The sequence below is a fragment of the Lucilia sericata genome, unplaced genomic scaffold (genome assembly GCF_015586225.1).
Source record: "Lucilia sericata isolate MDLA Ls3-8-SP2 unplaced genomic scaffold, ASM1558622v1 Contig001486F_arrow, whole genome shotgun sequence".
Lineage (NCBI taxonomy): Eukaryota > Metazoa > Arthropoda > Insecta > Diptera > Calliphoridae > Lucilia > Lucilia sericata.
In genome coordinates this window covers 50,691-75,927 of record NW_023995414.1, presented here as the reverse complement: position 1 = coordinate 75,927, position 25,237 = coordinate 50,691, and the positions used below count along the sequence as shown (strand labels likewise).

The 25,237-nt window shown below is 27.8% G+C and overlaps 1 protein-coding gene and 1 pseudogene across 1 annotated transcript; both read right to left on the bottom strand.

Moving 5' to 3' along the window:
* LOC119611584 overlaps positions 1-25,237 on the bottom strand; it is a 55,222-nt pseudogene that overhangs the window by 5,712 nt on the left and 24,273 nt on the right.
* On the bottom strand, positions 1,750-3,678 carry LOC119611583. Its single transcript, XM_037967230.1, has one exon. The coding sequence runs from the start codon at positions 3,676-3,678 to the stop codon at positions 1,750-1,752; it is 1,929 nt and encodes a 642-aa protein (XP_037823158.1).

Sequence of the window (25,237 nt, the reverse complement as noted above, 5' to 3'; positions counted from 1 at the left end):
AAAATTAAAAAAAAATAAAAACAAAAATAGACAGCAACAAACAATAAGAAAAAATCATCTACAAAACAAAACCAAATGGTAGCCAAAGAAGTCAAATGTTGTCGCGACGTGAGATTTCAAAATTTTTTAAAAAATATAGAAACAATTTTCGAAATTAATTTTAGAACATTTTAGCTAAAATTATATGTATGTCTGTACTTTAATACTTTATCTACCACAAAAACAAGAATACCAATTTTATTAGCTTTAAAATACATTTTTCAAATATTTTTGTTTATTTAAAAATACAAATTTATATTAAAATTTTACACACATACACAAAATTTAACGTAATTTTGACAAATTCTTCGTGACGTCTTTAATAGATACTATAATTGTTAATTGTTAGATTTAATTTTTTAAATTAAATTTAATTTGTTAGGTAGAGATTGACGACATTTATTAAATGTAAATTTTCGATTTAATTAAAGTTAAATAGAAAATTTTGTTAAATGTGTATTTTTTTTTATATATACTGACCTCGACAGGGGTTGCAGAAATTTCGTATACTTAAACACATGGTTGTTTTAAGAATTTTATCTTAAATATTTATTTGCTTTTAATTTCTTTGGTATGTTTTACTTTTTTTGTATTTATCAATTTAATTTAATTATTAGAGATTTTTATGAAAAACACATTTAAGTTTTATTATTTTATTAGTTTTATAGAATTTTATAGTCATTATAATTTCAACTGTAGAGAAGAATAAAATTTAATTTTTAGCAGTTTTTTTAACATAAAAACAAACAATTTTTAATCAAATCAATGTTTAATTTTGTGAAAGGATTTTAATTAAAATTTAATTAAATGTTACAAAATGACATAATGAATCCAATGGACAATGTTGAGGGCGAAAGGTTTAAGATTAGTTCGAAGGACTATAGTTTAATAAGATCTAATTCAGTTTTAGTTAAGTTCTATTTCAGTTCTAGTTCAGTTCTAGTTCAGTTCTAGTTCAGTTCTAGTTCAGTTTTAGTTCAGTTCTAGTTCAGTTTCTAGTTCAGTTCTAGTTCAGTTCTAGTTCAGTTCTAGTTCAGTTCAGTTCTAGTTCAGTTCTAGTTCAGTTCTAGTTCAGTTCTAGTTCAGTTCTAGTTCAGTTCTAGTTCAGTTCGAGTTCAGTTCTAGTTCAGTTCTAGTTCAGTTCTAGTTCAGTTCTAGTTCAGTTCTAGTTCAGTTCTAGTTCAGTTCTAGTTCAGTTCTAGTTCAGTTCTAGTTCAGTTCTAGTTCAGTTCTAGTTCAGTTCTAGTTCAGTTCTAGTTCAGTTCTAGTTCAGTTCTAGTTCAGTTCTAGTCAGTTCTAGTTCAGTTCTAGTTCAGTTCTAGTTCAGTTCTAGTTCAGTTCTAGTTCAGTTTCTAGTTCAGTTCTAGTTCAGTTCTAGTTCAGGTTCAGTTTCTAGTTTCCAGTTCTAGTTCAGTTCTAGTTCAGTTCTAGTACAGTTCTAGTTCAGTTTCTAGTTCAGTTCTAATTCAGTTCATAATTCAGTTCTAGTTCAGTTCTAGTTCAGTTCTAGTTCAGTTCTAGTTCAGTTCTAGTTCAGTTCTAGTTCAGTTCTAGTTCAGTTCTAGTTCAGTTCTAGTTCAGTTCTAGTTCAGTTTCAGTGCTAGTTCACTTTTAATTCAACAACAAGAAAACACTTATATTTTATGTAATTTTATTCCAATTGAAGATATATTTCAAGATCTTATCTACGGAACCTCTCTCACTTCTATATCAACTTCCTCCTCTTATGCAAAAATAAATGAATTCAGTAGCAAAACCCAAACAACTGGCACAAATGCCAGCAATCCACAAATAAAAGGCTCCTTGTAAGATTTCCATATTCAAAACAACTTTCTTTTTATGTTGTAATGTTGCTGGCATACTGGCACCCACTTCATCATTTTCCAACCAATCAAAATCCTCTTCCAAATCTTGAACAAATTCCGAAGAACGATGGTAATAGTTTTTCTGTCGCGCATCAACCTCAAGCCAATGATTTATGAATCCATACTCATAGAATGAACTTACAATAGTCTGAAATTTATAGATGAAAGGAGAACCTTTGGTCAGCACGTAAGAGGAAGTAAGAGAACGTAAATACTCTTTGACTATGTGGAAAGAAGGACGTTTAGTTTCATCGTTATAGGAATGAGCAACAACTTCTTTGGCTAATTCCCCGTGAAGTATAATGGCCACATTTTTATGTTTTTTCACGAGGGCTAGGGAAAAATCATCAGCACTTATATTGCGTGGAACACGTACACCATTTTTATTGATTATATCAAAGTATTTGGGTTCCAATGAGACCTTTATGGCTTGGAAGACTACATCAAAAGCATAAATGGGTACTTTAAGTTGACACAAATCTTTTAGGTTATCCAATTCCGGTTCATAGATGGGTTGCACAAAACTGCTCTCCAATTTGGCAAAATAAACACTAGTCAAAACATAACTGAATAGAATCCAGGTAATAAGAAATTGCCGGAGAGAGCTAATGCGTGAAAACTCCTCCACCGGTTCTCCCAGTTGAGTTTTTATAAACATTTCCACAATTTCATACCAGCGCCAATGTTTGGGTGAATTCTCAAGATTATGATTGGGCAAACGTTCCACTAGTTTTTGAAGAATTATGAAAATCACAAGAATTAAAAGAAAATTGATTAACAACAAACGCCAAAGGGAATAAGTGAAGGCATTGGCAAATATCAAATACTCGGGACGCATTTCAGCAGCCGGTACCACTAGATATAGCAGGCGCTTTTTATAGGGATATAACTCTTCTATATGAGGCTTAACATGATCTAGGGTGTAACGAAAATTAAAGCCTATATGGGTAAGGCCCGAATGTATATCCTTTAGAGAGCCAGTAAAAGTGCCATTTAACAGAGCGCCATAAGTTTCTCGATCAGTGGGTTCTATATAACGGGCCGAGGCATTTAAACGTTCCACCAAGGTGCGGGCTACCCAGCCGTCGACTCTTTTATAGCCATGTTTGATATGACCCTCCAGAGGTAAGGCTCGCACGCTGTCCTTAAACATGCTAATGCGTAATTCAAAATGATGGAAGTTCCGCAATTTATCATAAAAATAGGGGGCTTCATAGAGAATCTTCAACCGAAATCCTTGTGAAGTAAAAGGCTCAAAAGTATAAATTTCTTGTAAATTCATCACTGCGGCCACTGCATTAAGAATATTTTTAAACCAAACTTTCTCGAAAAATCTTCTCAATGTGTTCACATCATCCAAAAGCCATATGAATAAATAACAATGAGCCGGTTTCCATTTCTGTTTGGGATTCAATAAAGCCAAAACTTTTCGCATAGTTCTATAAGAATCTATAAAATATATACTTAAACTGCTGGCAGATCTTAACGGTTCCACTTGATACTTATCCATGTCCCGTATCACTACCGGTTTCTCAGACATACAATGATAAAATAAATCCCAATTATTTTCATAATTTAAATCAAATACCGAAGAAGTTAACACCTCCGATTCCAAGTTAAGTCTATATATAATATTAACAACAGCATTTTTATTTGTTACAATTTCACAGATTTTCTTATGAAAATGTTGATCTCTTTTGTTAAACTGAAAACCACTTGAGTTTGTAAAACTCCAAAATCCCATCAAAACAATTAGTTTTAATAAATGTTTCATGTTGTTCTTACGCTGGCCAACTAATTTGTTGATTTCATTATTGTAACAATTTAGTTGTACTTGTAGCAAAGATTATCTTGCAACACAAACTTGTTGCATGTTTTTAAACAATTTAACACTATTTTAATTAGCTACCGGTGTTTGTTGGAAATGGTGCTTGGTAGTGGGGATGGTTACAAATATACAAATGCTTTCAGCTGTTGTTGTTTTTGTTGTTCTTTTATTAATTAACAATGTTTGCATAATAAAAATAAATAAAAATGATTTAAAGTTTATTAATTACAACACAACAAAGAAACTTTTTTTTTCGAAATAGAAAAAAGGAAATGTTCTTGTAGTTTCTAGTTTAAATTAGGAAGTAAAGAGGAGTAAGCAACTGGTAAAGAGAGAGAGGTAGATAAAGTGTTACATTACTCATGAGTTATTTGGTATAGGGTTTGCTGTGTCTTGTCTAGTCTATAGTTTAGTTTATAGTATAGCCTATACATAGTCTGGTCTAGTCTAGTCTATAGCCTAGTCTACAGTCTAGTCTATAGTCTAGTCATTAGTCTAGTCTATAGGCTAGTCTATGATCTAGTCTATAGGCTAGTCTATAGGCTAGTCTATAGTCTAGTCTTTAGTCTAGTCTATAGTCTAGTCTAAAGTCTAGTCTATAGTCTAGTCTATAGTCTAGTCTATAGTCTAGTCTATATCTAGTCTATAGTCTAGTCTATAGTCTAGTCTATAGTCTAGTCTATAGTCTAGTCTATAGTCTAGTCTATAGTCTAGTCTATAGTCTAGTCTATAGTCTAGTCTATAGTCTAGTCTATAGTCTAGTCTATAGTCTAGTCTATAGTCTAGTCTATAGTCTAGTCTATAGTCTAGTCTATAGTCTAGTCTATAGTCTAGTCTATAGTCTAGTCTATAGTCTAGTCTATAGTCTAGTCTATAGTCTAGTCTATAGTCTAGTCTATAGTCTAGTCTATAGTTCTAGTCTAGTCTATAGTCTAGTCTATAGTCTAGTCTATAGTCTAGTCTATAGTCTAGTCTATAGTCTAGTCTATAGTCTAGTCTATAGTCTAGTCTATAGTCTAGTCTATAGTCTAGTCTATAGTCTAGTCTATAGTCTAGTCTATAGTCTAGTCTATAGTCTAGTCTATAGTCTAGTCTATAGTCTAGTCTATAGTCTAGTCTATAGTCTAGTCTATAGTCTAGTCTATAGTCTAGTCTATAGTCTAGTCTATAGTCTAGTCTATAGTCTAGTCTATAGTCTAGTCTATAGTCTAGTCTATAGTCTAGTCTATAGTCTAGTCTATAGTCTAGTCTATAGTCTAGTCTATAGTCTAGTCTATAGTCTAGTCTATAGTCTAGTCTATAGTCTAGTCTATAGTCTAGTCTATAGTCTAGTCTATAGTCTAGTCTATAGTCTAGTCTATTCTAGTCTATAGTCTAGTCTATAGTCTAGTCTATAGTCTAGTCTATAGTCTAGTCTATAGTCTAGTCTATAGTCTAGTTTATAGTCTAGTCTATAGTCTAGTCTATAGTCTAGTCTATAGTCTAGTCTATACATCTATAGGCTAGTCTATAGTCTAGTCTATAGTCTATCTATAGTCTAGTCTATAGTCTAGTCTTTAGTCTAGTCTATAGTCTAGTCTAAGTCTAGTCTATAGTCTAGTCTATAGTCTAGTCTATAGTCTAGTCTATAGTCTAGTCTATAGTCTAGTCTATAGTCTAGTCTATAGTCTAGTCTATAGTCTAGTCTATAGTCTAGTCTGTAGTCTAGTCTGTAGTCTAGTCTATAGTCTAGTCTATAGTCTAGTCTATAGTCTAGTCTATAGTCTAGTCTATAGTCTAGTCTATAGTCTAGTCTATAGTCTAGTCTATAGTCTAGTCTATAGTCTAGTCTATAGTCTAGTTTATAGTCTAGTCTATAGTCTAGTCTATAGTCTAGTCTATACATCTATAGGCTAGTCTATAGTCTAGTCTTTAGTCTAGTCTATAGTCTAGTCTAAAGTCTAGTCTATAGTCTAGTCTATAGTCTAGTCTATAGTCTAGTCTATAGTCTAATCTATAGTCTAGTCTATAGTCTAGTCTATAGTCTAGTCTATAGTCTAGTCTATAGTCTAGTCTATAGTCTAGTCTATAGTCTAGTCTATAGTCTAGTCTATAGTCTAGTCTATAGTCTAGTCTATAGTCTAGTCTATAGTCTAGTCTATAGTCTAGTCTATAGTCTAGTCTATAGTCTAGTCTATAGTCTAGTCTAGTCTAGTCTATAGTCTAGTCTATAGTCTAGTCTATAGTCTAGTCTATAGTCTAGTCTATAGTCTAGTCTATAGTCTAGTCTATAGTCTAGTCTATAGTCTAGTCTATAGTCTAGTCTGTATAGTCTAGTCTATAGTCTAGTCTATAGTCTAGTCTATAGTCTAGTCTATAGTCTAGTCTATAGTCTAGTCTATAGTCTAGTCTATAGTCTAGTCTATAGTCTAGTCTATAGTCTAGTCTATAGTCTAGTCCATAGTCTAGTCTATAGTCTAGTCTATAGTCTAGTCTATAGTCTAGTCTATAGTCTAGTCTATAGTCTAGTCTATAGTCTAGTCTATAGTCTAGTCTATAGTCTAGTCTATAGTCTAGTCAATAGTCTAGTCTATAGTCTAGTCTATAGTCTAGTCTATAGTCTAGTCTATAGTCTAGTCTATAGTCTAGGCTATAGTCTAGTCTATAGTCTAGTCTATAGTATAGTCTATAGTCTATTCTAGAGACTAGTCCACCCATTTTGTCCTCCAATGTTCATATGGATGTCAAGGTTGGTCATACAAAATTTGAGAACTACAGCTATCGCTGTTTCTGAAATGTGCGACTTTTAAGACTTGTATGTGGGACCGACCGATAAAGACCTACATATATCCAAATATCCATATTTTTATCCCTCGGAAAGTTTTTTAATTTGTTTATAATTGAAACCCCTAATCGTAATAAACTTTAGTCAAGTAGAGGTTGAAATTGGAAAACAATGTGTCTGTAGCTACAATTAAATTATCTATGTTACTGGCTAATTTACGTTTAAATTACAACTTCGTGTTGGAAGCAAAGTGTCTCTTTAGACACAAAAATATTAAATAATTTCTTTTCAAAACCAGACATTAAGAAAGGCCGTTGGAAAATGTGTAGCTAGACTTAGAGATGAATCACTTATAAAGTAATTACTAAAGAAGATAATTATATATTTTAATACTGATTTAAAAAAATGTGTAAATTGTCATCAATGTGTAAGTAATGAATAAAGCTATAATTACAAAAATAGAAAATTTTAAATTTAGAACACATTCTTCAAATTCCTTTACATCTATATGTACATATGTATGTATATGCAATGTAATCTATTAGAATGTCTAAAATTTATTTTCATTTTCTGGATGTAATAAAATTGCAACATTTGTAATGCTATTTTTAAGAATAACAACAAAATTTGGTCAAAAATATACATAAATTTTCAATGAAAAGAATAATACACACAATCATTGTCTTCTAAGTCATTTACGATACTAAACAAAAATACATATAAAAACAACAAAAAAGATCATTCCCAGACACCATCAAATGTGATGTAATTTAAAACATGACAATGCAAATGTACGAAAAAAAAAACAAGAACTAAATGTAAAGGGTGTCATATTGGGCTATAATGAATCGTTTTAACTCTACATTGATTTAATTCATAATGGAGGTGCCACGCCCCTTATTTTTTATCCGCCAATATATTACCCAAAGATTCACAGGGATGTCAAAGTTGTTCATGCAAAATTGGAGGTTTAGAGCTCTAATAGTTTCCCAGATATTCGTACTTGAATCAAGTATTTTGTGCTTGATTTAAGAACAACCACAGTTCTGACACTGTACCTGATTGATTTGTGAACGGACCGAAAAACATGTATGGTACAAATTTCATCCAAATATCTTGAAAACTAAGGCATGTCTGATGGACATGTCTTATTCGACTTAGAAAGTGATTCTAAATCGATCGGTATACATTAAGGACCAACATTTATGGGCAAAAATCAGCACAAATTTCTAATAACGTCCCCACCTTGTTGATGTAGGGTATAATAAGAGAAAGAATGATAAATGTTAAAAATAAGAATCGAAATAAACTTGAGATATCAACATATTAAGTGAATATACACTCGAAAATTGTAACTAAAGAGGGAAGTTTGAAAAGTTAATTAAAAAAGAAATAATATAAATCTAATACAGAACTTTAAATATACTGCTTCTAGCACCTATTGTTTTCCTTTGATTCAGTATATCGGTTGAAAATTTTTCGAAGATACTGAAACTGAAAGAAAGTCAGATGTTTGATTCATATGAAGTTAGTATTATGATCCCATAGTTTCATGTGATAGAATAAATAAACAAAAATATTACAATAACTTTTTAGTCCTACCTCGTATTTACAACTAGAAATTTTTGTATTTAAATGTATAAATATATGCATATATAGAAATCTTTTAAAAATACTGAGGGACGACTTTAGGGCAGAACAGAAAAATACAAATATTTTTAAGACAAACCGAATATTTGTTGCAAACACACATCATACATATAGTTTACATGTGTTTAGTTGTTGCAATTGCTGCTATTTGATGTGAGAAGCATGTGAAATTAAATTATTCACTGTATAACAGCAACAGTAGCAGCAGCAGCACGAACAACATCACATATTTTAATTTTGAACAAAAATTATACAAATAACAACAACAGCAAAAAATAGATATTTAACCAAGTACAAATATGCAAAAATTTTGGTTAGAACGAGAGAGAGAGATAGAGAAAGAAATTAAAGCAACTTAAAACTGTATTAGAATTAAATATGATGCAAATCAATTTATAAGCACAGTGGGCCATGAATGGTGCTTAAATTGCTTTCAAGTATTAGAGTTTTTCGGTTAATTCAGGTCATTTTGTCTATTAAGTTCTGGCAGTGTTAAAGAAAAGATGTTTCCAAAAAGTTTTCTAAAGAAAACTGTTAGAAACGAAAGATTTCTTCTGAAAGCTTTTCGAAAAGCAAGATTTCTAAAAAAAATCTGTTCTAAATGGATACTTTCTAAAGAAAACTGTTCCAGAAGTAAGTTTTATAAGAAAACTGTTTTCTAAAAGAATGTTTTTTTTTAACAAAACTGTTATAAAAGAAAGTTTTCTAAAGAAAACTGTTCTAAAAGGAATTTTTCTAAAGAAAACTGTTCTAAAAGGAATTTTTCTAAAGAAAACTGTTCTAAAAGAAAATTTGTTTAAACGAAACTGTTATAAAAGAAAGTTTTTTAAAGAAAGCTGTTCTAAAAGGAATGTTTCTAAAGAAAACTATTCTACGAGAAAGTTTTCCAAAGAAAAAGTGTTATAAAAAAGTTTTAAAGAAAGTTTTCTGAAGAATATAATAAAGTTTTCTAAAGAAAACATTTCTAAAAGAGAACTTTTCTAAAGGAAATTGTTTTTTAAAAAAGATTCTCTAAAGAAAATTGATTTTAAAGAAAGTTTTTTAGAAAATTTTTTTTTATAAAAAAGCTTTCTAAAGGAAAAAAACTGTTTTAAAAAAAGTTAAAAAAAAAAAAACCTTTTATATTTCTATAAAAAACATTTCTGTTTACATACCTGTTCTTTAAGAAAGTTTCTCATAGAACTTTATTAAAGAATGGCTCCTACAAAAAACTTTTCTAAAGAAAGCTTTCTATAGAAAACGTTTTCAAAAGAAAACTGTTTTAAAGTAAAAAACTGTTGTAAAAGAAAGCTTTCGACGAAAAATTGTTTTAAAAGAAAGCTTTTATTAACATTTCTAAAAGAAAGCTTTTCACAGAAAACTATTCTAAAAGAGAGCTTTTGAAAACTTTTCTAAAAGGATGCTATCGACAAAAAATAATGTCTAAAAGAAAGCTTTCAACAGAAAACTATTCGAAAAGGAAACTTTCTCTAGAGAACTGCCTTTAAAGAAAATTTTCATAAAAGAAAGATATTTTTGTAAAAAATCTGTTTTAAAACAAAGCTTTATATAGAAAACTATGCTTAAAAAAGTTCGCTATAGAAAGCTCTTCTTAAAGAAAGTTCTCCATAGAAAAGTCCAAAATAATGAATTTTTATAGAGGACCGTGTTAACTTGAATTTTCGACATTTAATTTGTCTAAAGGAAAGCTTTTTTTAAAGCTGTTCCACAAAAAAGCTTTCTACAGAAAACTGTTATACAATAAAGCTTTTTAAAGCAGAGTGTTATAAAAAAAACTTTCTTTATTAAGTTATTTCAAATTTTTTAAATGAAAGTTTCAGTAGGAAACTGTTGCAAAAGAAAGCTTTCTATGTCATACTGTCATATGAAGATCACTTTTAAGATAGTTTTCTGTAAAAAAACTGATCTAATGGAAGCATTAAAAAAACAAAATTGACTAAATGATAGTGTTCCATAGACAACTGGTCCCATGAAAGTTTTGAAACGTTAAAAAAAGTTTCCTACAAAATTGCTAATTTGGTTAGTTTAACTATGATGTATCATTGACGTTATCACTTTGTTGTTAAGTATCAGTCACAACACCATCTTTTACAATATCAACAAATATACAATTTAGTTAAAAATACCTTCTACTAGAAATGACGAAATCAAACTAGACAAAAAAACTTGGCACTAAAATTCAAATATTTAGAGAGGAAATGTTTTAGATTTTTTTGCTTTTATTTTCTTTTTAATTGATTTGAAATAAAAAGCTAAAAAAATATCTAAAGAAACGGAAATAGACAAATAGCAATTGTTTTGCAAAAAAAAACTGAAAACAATTTTTGTTCAAAGTAAAAATATCAGAAACAATGGTCAATGACTACTGACTGACTAACTGAATAAATGCAATTTTTGTAAATAAAAAAAAAATGTATTGACTTAAATGTAGGGGAACCAAAATCAATGGGTCAATGTGATTGCTAACTCATACACAGACAGAGATGCTTAAAAACACACATTTTGGCTTTAGTTAGAGTGTTAGAGATAAAAAAAGAATTCAATTGAAAACCCATTTAAATTACTAAATAATAAAATTCACTTGATCGCCTTCAAAATCAATACAATTTGTTAAATTCACATGCTGTTGATGTTGGTGATGATGTTTTGTTCAACTTGCGTCAAATGTCATTAAAGGGTACGCTACAGCATTTATTATATATGTTGTTGGTTAGATTGTTGGGTTTGATAAAGCTTAAAGAATCAATTTCTTGTATTTTTTTTTTTATGAAAAATATTAAAGTTATTGTGTACATTAAGTCCTGGAAGGGTTAAAGAAAATTTTCTGATGAAAACTGTACGAAAAGAAAGCTTTATAAACAAAACTATTCGAAAAGAAACTAAAAAATGTTTTATTTAAAAAACTAACCTTAAAAAGTCTTCTAAAAAAAATTGATTTAATAGAAAGGTTTCTTCAGAAAGCTGTTTTAAATGAAAACTTCATATAAAAAGCTAAAGAAAACGAATAAAAATTAATGATTTCTTTAGAAAGTTTTCTGAAAAAACTGTTCGAAAAAGAAGTTTTCCAAAGATAATTGTTCTAAATGAAAATGTGATAAAAAACTGTTCTGAAAGTAAGTTTAATAAGAAAACTGTCCTAAAGAAAGCTCTTTAAATAAACTGTTCTAAAATAAAGCTTTTAAAAAAAAACTTACAAAGAAAGTTGTCTAAAGAAAACTGTTTTAAGAGGATTACAGTTCTAGAGGAGTGTATTCTTTAGAATACTGTTATAAAAGTATGCTTTTTGAAAAAAGCTTTTCTAAAAGAAAGTTTTCCAGAGAAAACTATTTTAAAAAGAAGTTTTCAAAAAACTGTTATAAAAGAAAGTTTTCCAAAGAAAACTGTTTCTAATAAATTGTTCTAAAGAAAGAAAGTTTTCTAAAGAAAACTGTTCTAAAAGAATATTTTCCAAAGAAAAGTGCTTTATGAGAAAGCTTTATGAATAAAACATTTCTAAAAGAGAGTTTTGTACAGAAAACTGTTCTAAAAAGTTTTGTAAAGAAAACTATTCTAAAAAAAGTTTTTTACAGAAAACTGTTCTAAACGAAAGTTCTCTAAAGAAAATTATTCTAAAAGTTTGAAAAGAAAACTGTTCGAAAAAGTTTTCCATAGAGAACTATATATAAAAGTGAGTTTTGTAAGAGAACTGTTCTAAGAGAAAGCTTTCTGAAAAACTGTTCTAAAATAAAGTTTAATAAAGAAAAAAAGTTTAATAAAGAAAAAACTGTCAGCAGCGAAAGATTTTCAAAGAAAACTGTCATAAAAATAAGTTTTCTAAAGAAAACTGTTATAGAAGAAAGTTTTCTAAGGAAACTGTTCTAAAGAAAGTTTTCTAAAGAAAATTGTTGTAAGAAAAAAGTTTTCTAAAGAAAACTGTTATACAGGAAAAATTTTCTAAGGGAAACTGTTCTAAAAAAAACTGTTCTAAAAGAAAGTATTCTAAAAAAAAACTGTTCTAACAGAAAGTTTTCTAAAAAAAACTGTTCTAAAAGAAAGTTTTCTAAAAAAATTATCTAAAAAAAGTTTTTTTAGAGAAAACTGTTAGAAAAGAATGTGTTCTAGAGAAAACTGTTAGAAAACAATGTGTTCTAGAGAAAACAGTTCTAAAAAGAAGTTTTTCAAAGAAACCAGTTTTAAACGAATAAAACTGTTCTAAAAGTTTTGTTACCAAACGAAAACTGTTCTAAAAGAAAGTTTTCTAGAAAAAGTTATGTAAAGAAATCTGTCCTTCAAGGAAGTTTTCTAAAAGAAAGTTTTTATAAAAAACTGTTCTAAAGAAAGTTTTCTAAAGAAAGCTGTACTAAAAAATCTTTTATAAAAAACTGTTCTAAGAGAAATTTTCTGAAGAAAACTATTCTAAAAAATAGTTTTATAAAAGAAAGTTATCTTAAGAAAACTCTTCTAAAAGAAACTTATCTTAAGAAAACTGTTTTAAAAGAAACTTTTCTATTAAAAATACTTCCTTAATTATCATTGATCATCATTTCCTGAATATCTTTTCCAACCCCGCTTCTACTTGATTAAGTTTAATATGTACTAGTTTATTTAGTACTTGTTCCCATAACTATAACAGTGTATATTTGTGCCAAAATGTTTATGTTTCCATAAAGTGACTCAATATAACTTATAATAAAGAACAGTATTTGTTGATTGTTCTCGGATCCCTAACCCACTAACATCAATTTGAAACAACAACAATGTGTTTTCTTTCAGCGGAAAATTTTAAAAAAAATTTGCCATTAATACTTGCAGTCGTACGCTGACACACACACACACCCTCACACCATACTCAAAAGATATATAGACACTTTATGGATTTGTGCATTAAAAAAAAATAGATCAATTTGTCAGTCAACAAAATCCAAATTGTTTGTTTTGCACCCTCCATTTTGCAGCAGCAGCGCCACATAATTATATTTCATACATTTCAATATAGAAAGCATTAAATTATGTGTTCTGTTAATATTTTTGTTTCTTTTTCTAAAAAAAAATTTTTGAAAAAATATTTACTTTGTATTTTAGAAAATATCGAAATTATTTTTGCATTACAATTAACGCATTGACATGATTTTCTGTTTTGTTGAAAACTTGAGTATAATTTTGTTGGGTTTGCTTTTAGCCAAAATCAATTTATAATATTTTTTTCTTAAATTCCTAGAATTTAAAATGAGTAGTGTGGTTGTGTGTGTGTGAGGAAAATATTTGTAGATTATATTTTGAAAAATTTATTGGCTTTTAAATATTTTATGTTGTTATTGTTTCAATTTTTATATTGTATTTATTTACTTTAGGTGGCCATGGAATGAAAAGAAATTTATTACAAAGTGATATTTGATTTTGGGAGGGAAGGTGAAAAAAGAAACCAATTTGGCAGACCATATAATCAAAAAATTTTAATTTTTTAAAAAAATGTCTTTATATAGAGATGCTCTTAAAGGAAGCTTTCTATAGAAATTAGTTGTAATATGTCGAATATTTTATAAATACTGTTTTAAAAGAAAGCTTTCTACACAAAACTGTTGTAAAAGAATGCTTTCTATACAAAATTGCTTTAAAAGAAAGCTTTATATAGAAAACTATTCAAAATAAAGGTTTTGTACATAAACTAGTTCTAGAGAAAGCTTTTTATAGTAAAATGTTTCCAAAAAAAAGTTTTTTTTACAGAAAAACAGTTTTTTTTATAGAAAACTGTTCTAAAAAGTTTTCTGCAAAAAAGGCTTTAAAAATATTAAAAAAAAACTTTTTTTGCAAAAAGCTTTATATGTAAAACTATTTGAAGAAAAAGCTTTCTACAAAAAACTGCTTGAAAGAAAAACTTTTTGCAGAAAATAGTTTTAAGATAATATATAGAAGCACATTATCTAAAACCTCTTCTAAAGAAGATTTGTCTAAGAAAAACTGTTCTAAACGAAAACTTTTTATAAAATAACTATTATAAAATAAAGCTTTCTATACAAAATTATTGTGAAAGCTTTCTATAGAAAACTATTCTAAAGGAAAACTGTTCCGAACTCCTAAAAATAAAGTTTTTTATAAGAAAAACTGTTATAAACAAAAATTTTTATAGAAAACTGTTATAAAAGAAATAAAAATATAACAACTCTTAAAAAAGAAAACTTTCTATAGAAAACAGTAACTATTCCAAAAGAAAGCTTTCTTTAGAAAACTGTTCTAAAAAATTACTTTTTCTGTATTAAACAAAAGCTTTCTAAAAAAACTCTATACTTTTCTAAAAAAACTTTATAAAGAAAAGAAAGTAAAATATAAAAATTTTTATAAAAGAAAGCTTTTTTATAGAAAACAGTTTTTAAAGAAAGCTTTCTATATAAAACTGTTCCAGAAGAAAACTTTCTATAGAAAACTATTCTAAAAGAGAGCTTTCTTCAGAAAACTGTTTTAAAAGATTATTTTTTATAAAAAACTGTATTAAATAAAAGCTTTCTATAAAAGCTCTATACTTTAAAAAAAAACTTTATAAAGAAGGGTATTCTAAAAGTTCTAAAAGAAAGCCTTTTATAGAGAAATGTTCTAAATGATTGCTTTCTATAGAAAATTTTTCTAAAATATGATAAAAACTGTATTAAATAAAAGCTTTCTATAGTTATCTTTCGAAAAATGCTCAATAGAAAACTGTTATAAAAGAAAGCTTTCTATAGATAACTGTTCTAAAGAAAGCTTTCTATAGAGATATGCACTAAAAGATAGCTTTCTGTAGAAAACTTTTCTAAAAGAAAATAAGAAACTGCATTAAACAAAAGCTTTCTATAGATAGCTTTTCTAAAAAAAGGCTATAAAGAATAGTATTCTAAATGATAGTTAATAGCAAACTGTTCTAAAAGAAAGTTTCCTATAGAAAACTGTTCTAAAGAGAGCTTTCTATAGAGACATGCTCTAAAAGATAGCTTTCTATAGAAAACTTTACTAAACTAACATAAAAAACTGTATTAAATAAAAGCTTTCTATAGAAAACTGTTCCAAAGTGAGCTTTCTATAAGGAAAAGTTCTAAAAGAAAGCTTTCTATAGAAAACGTTTCTAAAATAAACTGTTCTATAGACAAATGTTTTCAAATAATGTTTTCTATAGAAAATTGTTCTAAATGTAAGCTTTCTATATAATCTGTTATATAAATGAGACCTTTATAATAAATATATAAAGTAAACGAAAGCTTTTATAAGAAGACTTTCTATGGAAAATTTTTCTAAAATAAAGATTTCTATAGAAAACTGTTTTAAAAGAAAACTTTCAAAATAAAATGTTTCTTCAATAACGATTTTTATAGAAAACTGTTCTAAATAAATATCTATATAGAAAATTATTCTAAAAACAAGTTTTTTTTTAGAAAACTGTTCGAAAGAAAAGTTTGCTTTAGAAAACTGCTGAAAAAAGAAAGCTTTCTATAGAAATACGGACCAAATGAAAGTTGCTTGAAAAAACTGGTCAAAAATTGTTGTAGGAAATGATTTTTTATTGAAGACTGGTATAAAAAAAGCTTTCTATCAAAAACTGTTCGAATATAATGGGTTCTCCATAGAAAAAAACGTTTAAAAAGTAATATTCATAAGAAAAGTGTAAGAGAAAGTTTTCTTTCCAAAACTTGACTTAAAAGCTTTTATTTGGAAAACCATTTTTAGTTAATTCAACAGAGTAATAGAGCAAAATCTAGTTTTTATTACTCTTTTTATAAACTTATAAAAAAACTCATAATATTTAGCAACATATTAACACCTTTTAAAAATTATATCCTTATTATTATTTTTTGTTTAAAATAAAATTTAAAATTGCATTGATTTGATTAACATTGTTACAGATTTTTTTAAAAAATTATATTTTTTTAGTTTTGTTTAATAACAATTATATTTTATGTTATTATTTACACACTCAATTAAATACACACTATTTTGAATAAAGAACTAAAAGAATCGTGTTAAACTACACAAAACAAATGCTTAATAAATGTTCTTTTTGTTATATTTTTTGTTTATTGTTATAGTAGAAATTTTTTTTTTTCAAATATTTTATAATATATATTTTTTTTCATTCATAAAATAAACAACAAAACACTGTTCGATGTATTCGCTAAATTTAATTAAAAATTTGTGTTTTTTTTATATATTCAAATATGTTTTCAATTTATTTCAAACGAAATCACACAATGGAAAATGTAATTAATTTAATTAAAACACTATATTATAAAAATTGTTTAAAGGCTTTAAAGAGAAATGTTTAAAATATGTATTTTATATTATTTAAATTTAAAATATATGCACTTTCGATTTTTTTGTTTTTTCAAATAACTTCTACAGGAGCTTAAACAAAAATTTTCTTTTAAACATTTTTTTTTAATTGTTTAAATTTAATGCGTACGCAAAAATGAAAACGTTTTAAATTCAACCGTCACAAAACAACTAAAAAAAATTTATTGCATACTCTCTCTCGTTGGGAAAAAACAGCGGCATTAAGTTCTTTCTAAAGATCATCATCATAATGTTGATGTTTCTGATGATCGTCATCATTATGGCAAAATGCTCTAGCTAGTATAGTTTTAATTTTAAATATATTCTGATATTGTACTCTCAAACATTTTAAAAAGAAAAAGTACACTGAATCTGAATTTTTAAGAAATATATTTTTTTCTTTTGTAGAGTATGAATGATGATGTTGCTCTTTTTTTCATACAACAAATTTTGGCACATTGCCCATTTAGTACTTGTGTACTGTTTTAAAGGAATAAACTGACTCTGACGAGCAGTCTGCCTGCCCCTTTTACAAGTGAACGTCATTTTGTATAATTCATTAAGAATTATGCTCTCTTTGTGCCGAGTGCTTACTCTCTTTAGTTGGCCTGTGGAGCATAAATATTTCAAGATCTTTGACAGATAGAGAGCAAGATAAATAAACTTTTGTTTTTGTTAATTAACCCTTAGGAGGAACGATTTATTTAATACAACAGAGCAAAAGAACATTTTCTATAGAAAACTGAAATAAAGGAACGTTTTTATAGAAATCTGTTCAAAAATAAAGATTTCTATAGAAAACTCTTTCAAAAAAATACTTTTCCATAGACAATTGTTGCAAAAGAAAGTTTTCTATAGAAAATTATTCCAAAAGGAAGTTTACTATAGAAAAAAGAAATAAAGTTTATATAGAAACCTGTTCCAAAGGAAAGCTTTCTATAGAAAAGTTTTTTAAAGAAAATAAAATTGTTTCATAGAAAACTGTTAAAAAGGAAAGATTTCTACAGAAAATTCTTATATAGAAACCTAAGAAAAGCTTTTCATAGAAATCTTTTCAAAAGGAAAGATTTCTACAAAAAACTCTCCCAAAGCTTCTATAGAAACCTCAGTAAAGCTTTTTATAGAAAGCTATTAAAAAGGAAAGATTTCTACAGAAAACTCTCCCAAAAAAAGGTTTCTATAGAAATCTAAGTAAAGCTTTCTATAGAAAACTGTTCAAAGAAAAGTTTCTATAAGTTTCCCAAAGAAAAGTTTCTATAGAAACCTCAATAAAGCTTTCTATAGAAAACTGTTAAAAAGGAAAGATTTCTACAGGAAATTTTCCCCCAAAAAGTTTCTATAGAAATCTAAGTAAAGCTTTCTAATGAAAACTGTTTAAAAAGGGAGAATTCTACAGAAAACTCTCCCAAAGAAAAGTTTTTATAGAAACCTCAATAAAGCTTTCTGTAGAAAACTGTTAAAAAAAGGAAAGATTTCTACAGAAAACTTTCCCAAAGAAATGTTTTTATAGAAACCTCAATAAAGCTTTCTATAGAAAACTGTTTAAAAAGGAACGTTTTTTACAGAAAACTTCCCCAAAGAAAAGTTTCTAAAGAAACCTAAATAAAGCTTTCTATAGCAAACTCTCCCAAAGAAACCTCTCTCTATAGAAACCCAAGTAAAGCTTTCTATAGAATACTGTTAAAAAGGAAAGATTTCTACAAAAAACTCTCCCAAAGAAAAATTTTTATAGAAAACTAAATAAAGCTTTCTATAGAAAACTTTAAAACGGAAAGATTTCTACTCTCCCAAAGAAGAGTTTTTACAGAACTCTGAGTAAATCTTTCTTTAGAAAACTCTTAAAAAGGAAAATTTACTACCTAAAACTCTCTCAAAGAACAGTTTATATAGAAAACTATCTTAGAAAATTGTTAAAAATTAAAAATTTATACAGAAACTCTCCCAAAGAAAAGTTTCTATAGAAATCTAAGTAAAGTTTTCTATAGAAAACTGTTAAAAAGGTAAGTTTTTTACAGAAAACTCTCCCAAAGAAAAGTTTTTATAGAAACCTAAGTAAAGCTTTCTATAGAAAATTTTTCTAAATTGTTCCACAAGAATTTCTATTCCAAATAAAGCTATATTTAAAGGTTCTAGATGAAAGCTTCCTATAGAAAACTATTCCAAAAAAAAACTTTCTATAGAAAAAAAAATTTTTCTATAGAAAATGATTACAAAAAAAACCGTTTGCAAAGAAAATTTTCCGTAAAAAACTGTTCTAAAAGAAAGCTTTATCTGAAAGCTAATTGGAATAAAAGTTTTATGTAGATAACTTTTATTTAGAACAGTTTTCTAAAGCAAATTGTAACAGAAGAACGATTTTTAAAAATAACTGTTCTAAATGGAAGTTCTTTACAGAAATATGTTTTAAAAGAATTTTTTTTATAATAAAATGTTTTAAAAGAAAGTTTTCTGAAGAACTCTGTTCTAAAAGATTTCGATCTAAAGAAAACATTTCTAAAAGAAAGTTTTCTAACTAAAACTGTTCTAAAAGAATATTTTCTAACTAAAACTGTTCTAAAAGAATATTTTCTAAATAAAAAAGTTTTAAAAGAAAGTTTTTTGAAAAATAATGTTTTAAAATAAAGCTTTTTTGTAGAAAACTACTCTTAAAGTAAAATGTTTTATAGAAAACAGTTTTGGAAGAAAATGGAGTACTGTTCGAAAAGAAAACTTTTCTAAAAGAATGTTTTCTAAATAAAAAAGTTCTACACGAAAGCTTTCTGAAGAAAAATTGTTTCAAAAGAAAGCTTTTTTGTAGAAAACTACTCTTAAAAATAAAATATTTTCTACAAAACTATTTCGGAAGAAAATAGAGAACTGTTGGGATAATATTGTTTCTTAAGGGTTAAAGAAACTCGGTAACCATATTCCAAAAAAAACAGAGAGGGAGTTCACAAAAAGAGCAAACTTTTCAATTTCTGCGTAATTGTGAACATTTCCTTATTTATCATTATTAATTTGTTTTTATTTTTGAAGTGTAAAGAAATGCCATGTGATGAACCATAAGAAAGATTACTGTTGTGCGAGATCTTTTAAGCTTTTCCAATACAAAAGATCTTGTACAAGATCTTAAACAAGATCGTTTTAGAAGGCGTGTATGTAGTAGTATTAAACAGTTTGTTTATTTATTTTATTCACTAGATACTTTATGGGATAAGTGGGATTTAAATACTACTTACTAGTTGGCGAGTCCGAAGTAAGTGGTTGCGTATGGGGGAGAGGTTGAATGGATGATAATTTTGGATACAAACAAATAACAATTAAAGAACGCATACATATGTATATATAAATGAGTGGAGTTATAGAGTGTGTGGTCATTTATTTAGATCAATTGTTGTTATAGGAGAATTTTGATTGATATGTTTTTGAAAAAGACATTTATGAAAAAAGATTTACACCGAAAGTTGATATATCATTGTGACAGCTGTGGATGATATGTTCTACTTTAGCACTTCGGCAGAAAAACAATTTTTCTGTTCCCGAAGTTCTCTTAAAGCTGAAGCCTAAAACTGAACCCAAAAAGTTCTATAGGAGAGTGAACTGAAAAATTGTTTATAGAGAACCGGTCGGAAAAGGCTTTGTTTAGAAAATTGTTCCATAAAAGTTTTCTACAGCATACTGAGTCGAAAAAGCTTTTTATTAAAAACACGAAAAAGCTATATAAAGCAAATTGAACCGATAAGTTTTCTATATAAAACTGAACCATAAATGTTTTCTATACAAATCATAACCTAAAAAGCTTTCTATACAAGACTGAAGCGAAAAAGCTTTCTATGGGAAATTGAACCATGAATGTTTGCTATAGAAAGCTTTCTATAGAAAACTGAATCGATAAAGCTTTATACTTTTTAAAAAAAGTTGTCTAAAGAAAACTTCAAGAGTTTTCAATAAAGAGTGCAGCCGAAAAAAAAAAAATATTCTATATTCTAAATGAAAGTTCTGTTCCAAAAAATTGTTTACTATGGTAAAACGTTCCAACAGAAAACTGTTTTAAAAGAAGGTTTTTTTATAGAAAAGTGACTTTCTATAGAAAACTGAATCCAAAGAGTTTTCTAAAGAAAATTCATCCGGAAATTTTCTATTGAAAAGTGAACCGAAAAAGCTTTCTATGAAAAACTAAATTGAAAAAGCTTTCTATAGAAAAAATTTAAGTCTAAAAGTTGTCTACAGAAAACTGAACTGAAAAAAGCTCTCTATAGAAAACTTAACTTCAAAAGCTTTCGATAGAAAAGTGCACCCGAAAACATTTTCTAAAAGCACATATTTTAAAGAAAACTTTTCTAGAGAAAACTGTTGCAAAAGAAAGATTTCTGTAGAAACTGTTCCAAGAGAAAGTTTTCTATAGAAAACCGTTCCAAAGTTTAAAGCACCAAAGGAAATTAAAATATTCTTTAAAGAAAACTAAAACAAGCTTTCTGTATAAAACTGCAGCCGGAACAAATTAAAAAAAAGCTTTTGATAAAACTTCATACAAATTTTAAATCATTTATCAAAATAGAATTTGATTAAAATTTTCAGCTTGATAAACATGTAGTTAAACGATAATTTTGAAAATCTACAAAAAACTTTACAATTTAAATGTTCAAAAAATAGATTTTTTTAAAGCTCTTTATTTTAATGGAGACACCCATAAAAATTTGGACAAAAAAGTGTAATTCTTTGAAAAATAAAAAAAAAACACGAAAGTTAAAAAGTAGATTTCAAAATGCTGTAAATAAGAAAAACCACCCACCAGACAAAAACGCAAACATTCTAATGAAACTGAAACTTAAGAAAACAAAAAACAAAATAAAATTTTAAGCAATTAATAAAACACAAGAGAAACAAAAAACAAAAAATTCTGACTAAGGGGACAATGATCTATCTATCTAGCTAGTGACAATTATGATAAATTAAAACTAAACACACATGAAGCAGCTAATAAGTGGCAGCTACAACAGATGAGACAGACAGACACAAGAAATACAGATTTTAACCCTAACGTATACTTTGTGTTAATAGTAGCGACATCTATGATCAAATTTTACAAGTTTTTAATAAACTCTTGCAGATAAAAGCTTAAAAAAGCTTTGCTACAGATTTATTTACATATAAAAGCTTTGCTATTTGTTTTATATAAAAAGTCTTGCAGAAAGTTTTCGCTCTCTCTCTCTCTTTGAACAGTTTTTGTTTACATTTTTATTTGTTTTTTTTTTCGTTGTGCAGAAATGTAAACAAACTTTGTATTTTTCTTAAGAAAAATCATTATTACACCCATACTAAGGCAAATGCTTACACAATGCATTTTTATACACTCAGCAAAAAAGCTAAGGAATATTAGACAAGGCAAACAGAGAGGAAGAGAATTGCATTTGATAAAAACAAAAAATAAAAGAAAACAAGTTAAAACTGCATAATGCCGGTATGTATTTGTAAAACAAACATGAAAAAATTATTTACAGACAAAAAAATAAAAAAATAACAAAAATTGTGTATAAAAGACAAAATGCAATCAATAAACAAATATTTGTGCATGTACTTACATGAATCTGCATGTTTATACATACATATTCTATAGAAATTTTAATATTTATGAATTGAAAATTGAGTACAGGCAGGCAGTCAGTCAGTCAGTATGAGTGAGTATTTGTTGTTATAATAAAACGTTGTATTTGTTTGTGTGTATTAAACACACTCACTCCCAGTCATTGATTGATTTTGTTGCTTTGAAAAAAACAGTTTAATTCATAATATCCACAAACTAAAAACAAATAAAATTCAAGTGAAAAAATTTCAAAAAAGGAATAAAAAGAAAACAAAATCCAATTTCAATATTTAACTATTATTTTACTATTGTTGTTGTTTATATTGTAAGCAAAAACAAGTCAAACATGGAGACGGACAAGACAATCAACCTATTGACAGCGAAAAATCAATAGAAATTTTTGTATGTGATTTGTTAGGGCGGGAGGGGACAAAGAGGCAGGCAACGAATGGAAGGGAAAAGCAAAACAAGAAAAAGGGGGGCAGGGACAAGGAAAGGAAAGAGAAAGGGAGGAAAAGGAGGGGAAAAGGAGAAGCAGGGGAAAGGCGAGGGGAAAACGGCAGGGGGGGGGAACGAACGAAGGAAAACGAACGAAACGAACGAACGAACGAACGAAGAACGAACGAACGAACGAACGAACGAACGAACGAACGAACGAAACGAACGAACGAACGAACGAACGAGAACGAACGAAACGAACGAACAAAAACGAACGAACGAACGAACGAACGAAGAACGAACGAACGAACGAACGAACGAACGAACGAAAACGAACGAACGAAACGAACGAACGAAAACGAACGAACGAACGAACGAACGAACGAACGAAAGAACGAACGAACGAACGAACGAAACGAACGAACGAAAACGAACGAACGAAAGAACGAACGAACGAACAACGAACGAACGAAAAAACGAACGAACGAACGAACGAAAGAACGAACGAACGAACGAACGAACGAACGAACGAACGAACGAACGAACGAACGAACGAACGAACGAACGAACGAACGAACGAACGAACGAACGAACGAACGAACGAACGAACGAACGAACGAACGAACGAACGAACGAACGAACGAACTAACGAACGAACGAACGAACGAACGAACTAACAACGAACGAACGAACGAACGAACGAACGAACGAACGAACGAACGAACGAACGAACGAACGAACGAACGAACGAACGAACGAAGAACGAACGAAACGAACGAACGAACGACTAACGAACGAACGAACTAACTAACTAACTAACTAACGAACTAACAACTAAACTAACTAACTAACTAACTAATAACTAACTAACGAACTAACTAACTAACTAACTAACTACATTTTAGTGAAAATATTAAATTTTAGGCTAAATATTATATTTTAGTGAAATTTGAAATTTTTGTGAAAATTTGAAATTTTAGTGAAAATTTGAAATTTAAGTTATGTATTGAAATTTTAGTGAAAATTTGGAATTTAAGTGAAAATTTGAAATTTTATATTTTAGTGAAAATTTATATTTTACATTTTAGTGAAAATATTATATTTTATAAAAATATTCCATTTTAGTGAAAATTTGAAAATTTTGTGAAAATTTGAAAATTTTGTGAAAATTTTACATTTTAGTAAAAATATTGAGATTTTAGTGATAATTTGAAATTTTAGTGAAAATTTTAAATTTTAGTGAAAATTTGACATTTTAGTGAAAATTTGAAATTTTGGTGAAAATTTAAAATTTTAGTAAAAATTGGATATTTAAGTAAAAATTGGAAATTTTAGTGAAAGTTGGAAATTTTAGTGAAAATTGGAAATTTTACTGAAAATTGGAAATTTTTGTAAAAATTTTAAATTTTAGTGAAAATTTTAAATTTCGATGACAATTTTAAATTTTAGTGAAATTTGGAAATTTTAGTGAAAATTTTAAATTTTAGTGAAAATTTTAATTTTGGAAATTTTGTTTTAAATTTTAGTGAAAATTTTTAGAAGAAAAAGAGGACATTTTCAATTTAAGACAAAATTGTGCATTTTAGAATTTGAATGATTATGACGCGGAACAAAAAGAACAGGTCGGTCAGACAGGTCAATAGCATTATTCTATAAAGAGTCAAACTGAGTATGAGTTTCCAAAATCTTTGGAGCCACTCAAGCAGCTGTTTCAAAAAGGAACAAAATTCATCCAAAGCAGGAAAATTGGATACCATATTAAAGATGAGACACCTTGAAGAACTATGTAGAAAGATATAGCCTCAAATATGTATGCTCTTTTGGAAAAATTAACGAATTCAAAATAAAGTTAAATTGTTTTCATTTGAGTTAAAGAATACAGAGTTATCCAAAGAAAATTTTAGTTGTTGAAAAATAATTTGGGTTTTTAAAGAAACCCATTAAGAGTTTCCCCAATGGGTTAAACTCTCATTAAAATACCAATTGATAAATAAGAAAAGCTAAATAATATATCCACAAATAAACACCAACGAATTTACGTCATTATTTCGTAAATTATTAGCAAAATCTTTTTCAAACTGCAAAAAAATATTTCTAAAATAAACAACAAACAGCCGCAAAATTTGTCTAGATGACATTAAAGTGAAAATAACAACAGACATCAGCAAAAAAAAGAGGCATTTAATGATATAGAAAACGTCTTTGGGGAAAAATAAACATTAAATTGTCGCTTTTTTCCTTTGTTAAGTTTATAAATTAGTTATAGAAAGTACTATGTTTTAACTAATAAAAGGCGTCTAGTGTCCTGTCATCATTTATTTATACGTTCAAGGATCAAATATTGATTTTTTTATTATTGTAGTTTTTGGGGTGGTTAAGTGAAGTAGTGGGTGTTTAGAAAGTTTAAAATTAAATGAAATGAAAATTTTAGAAACAATTTTTAATGCATTGTTTATGAATGACATCATAGAGATGTTAAAAGTTATTATTGTTGTGTAATAGAGATAAGGTTGAAAGTCGTAAAGCGAGGAAATTTAAATTCCTAATATTAAAATCGCTTTTTAACCTAAAATCGCTTTGAAGTATTCGAACTTAATGTCGAAAATTCGAACTTAATAGCCGAACACTGGAAATTTATAAAAAACTATATTTAAACAAGTTTTGCAGTATAAATTAAATTCTTTGGCAAGTTCGATAATTCGAACTTAATTTCGAAAAATTTTCGAAAATTCGAAGTTAACTGCGAACACAGGAAATTTGCGAAAAATAATTTAAACAAGTTTCACAGTATAAAATTAGTTATTTTAAGCATGTTA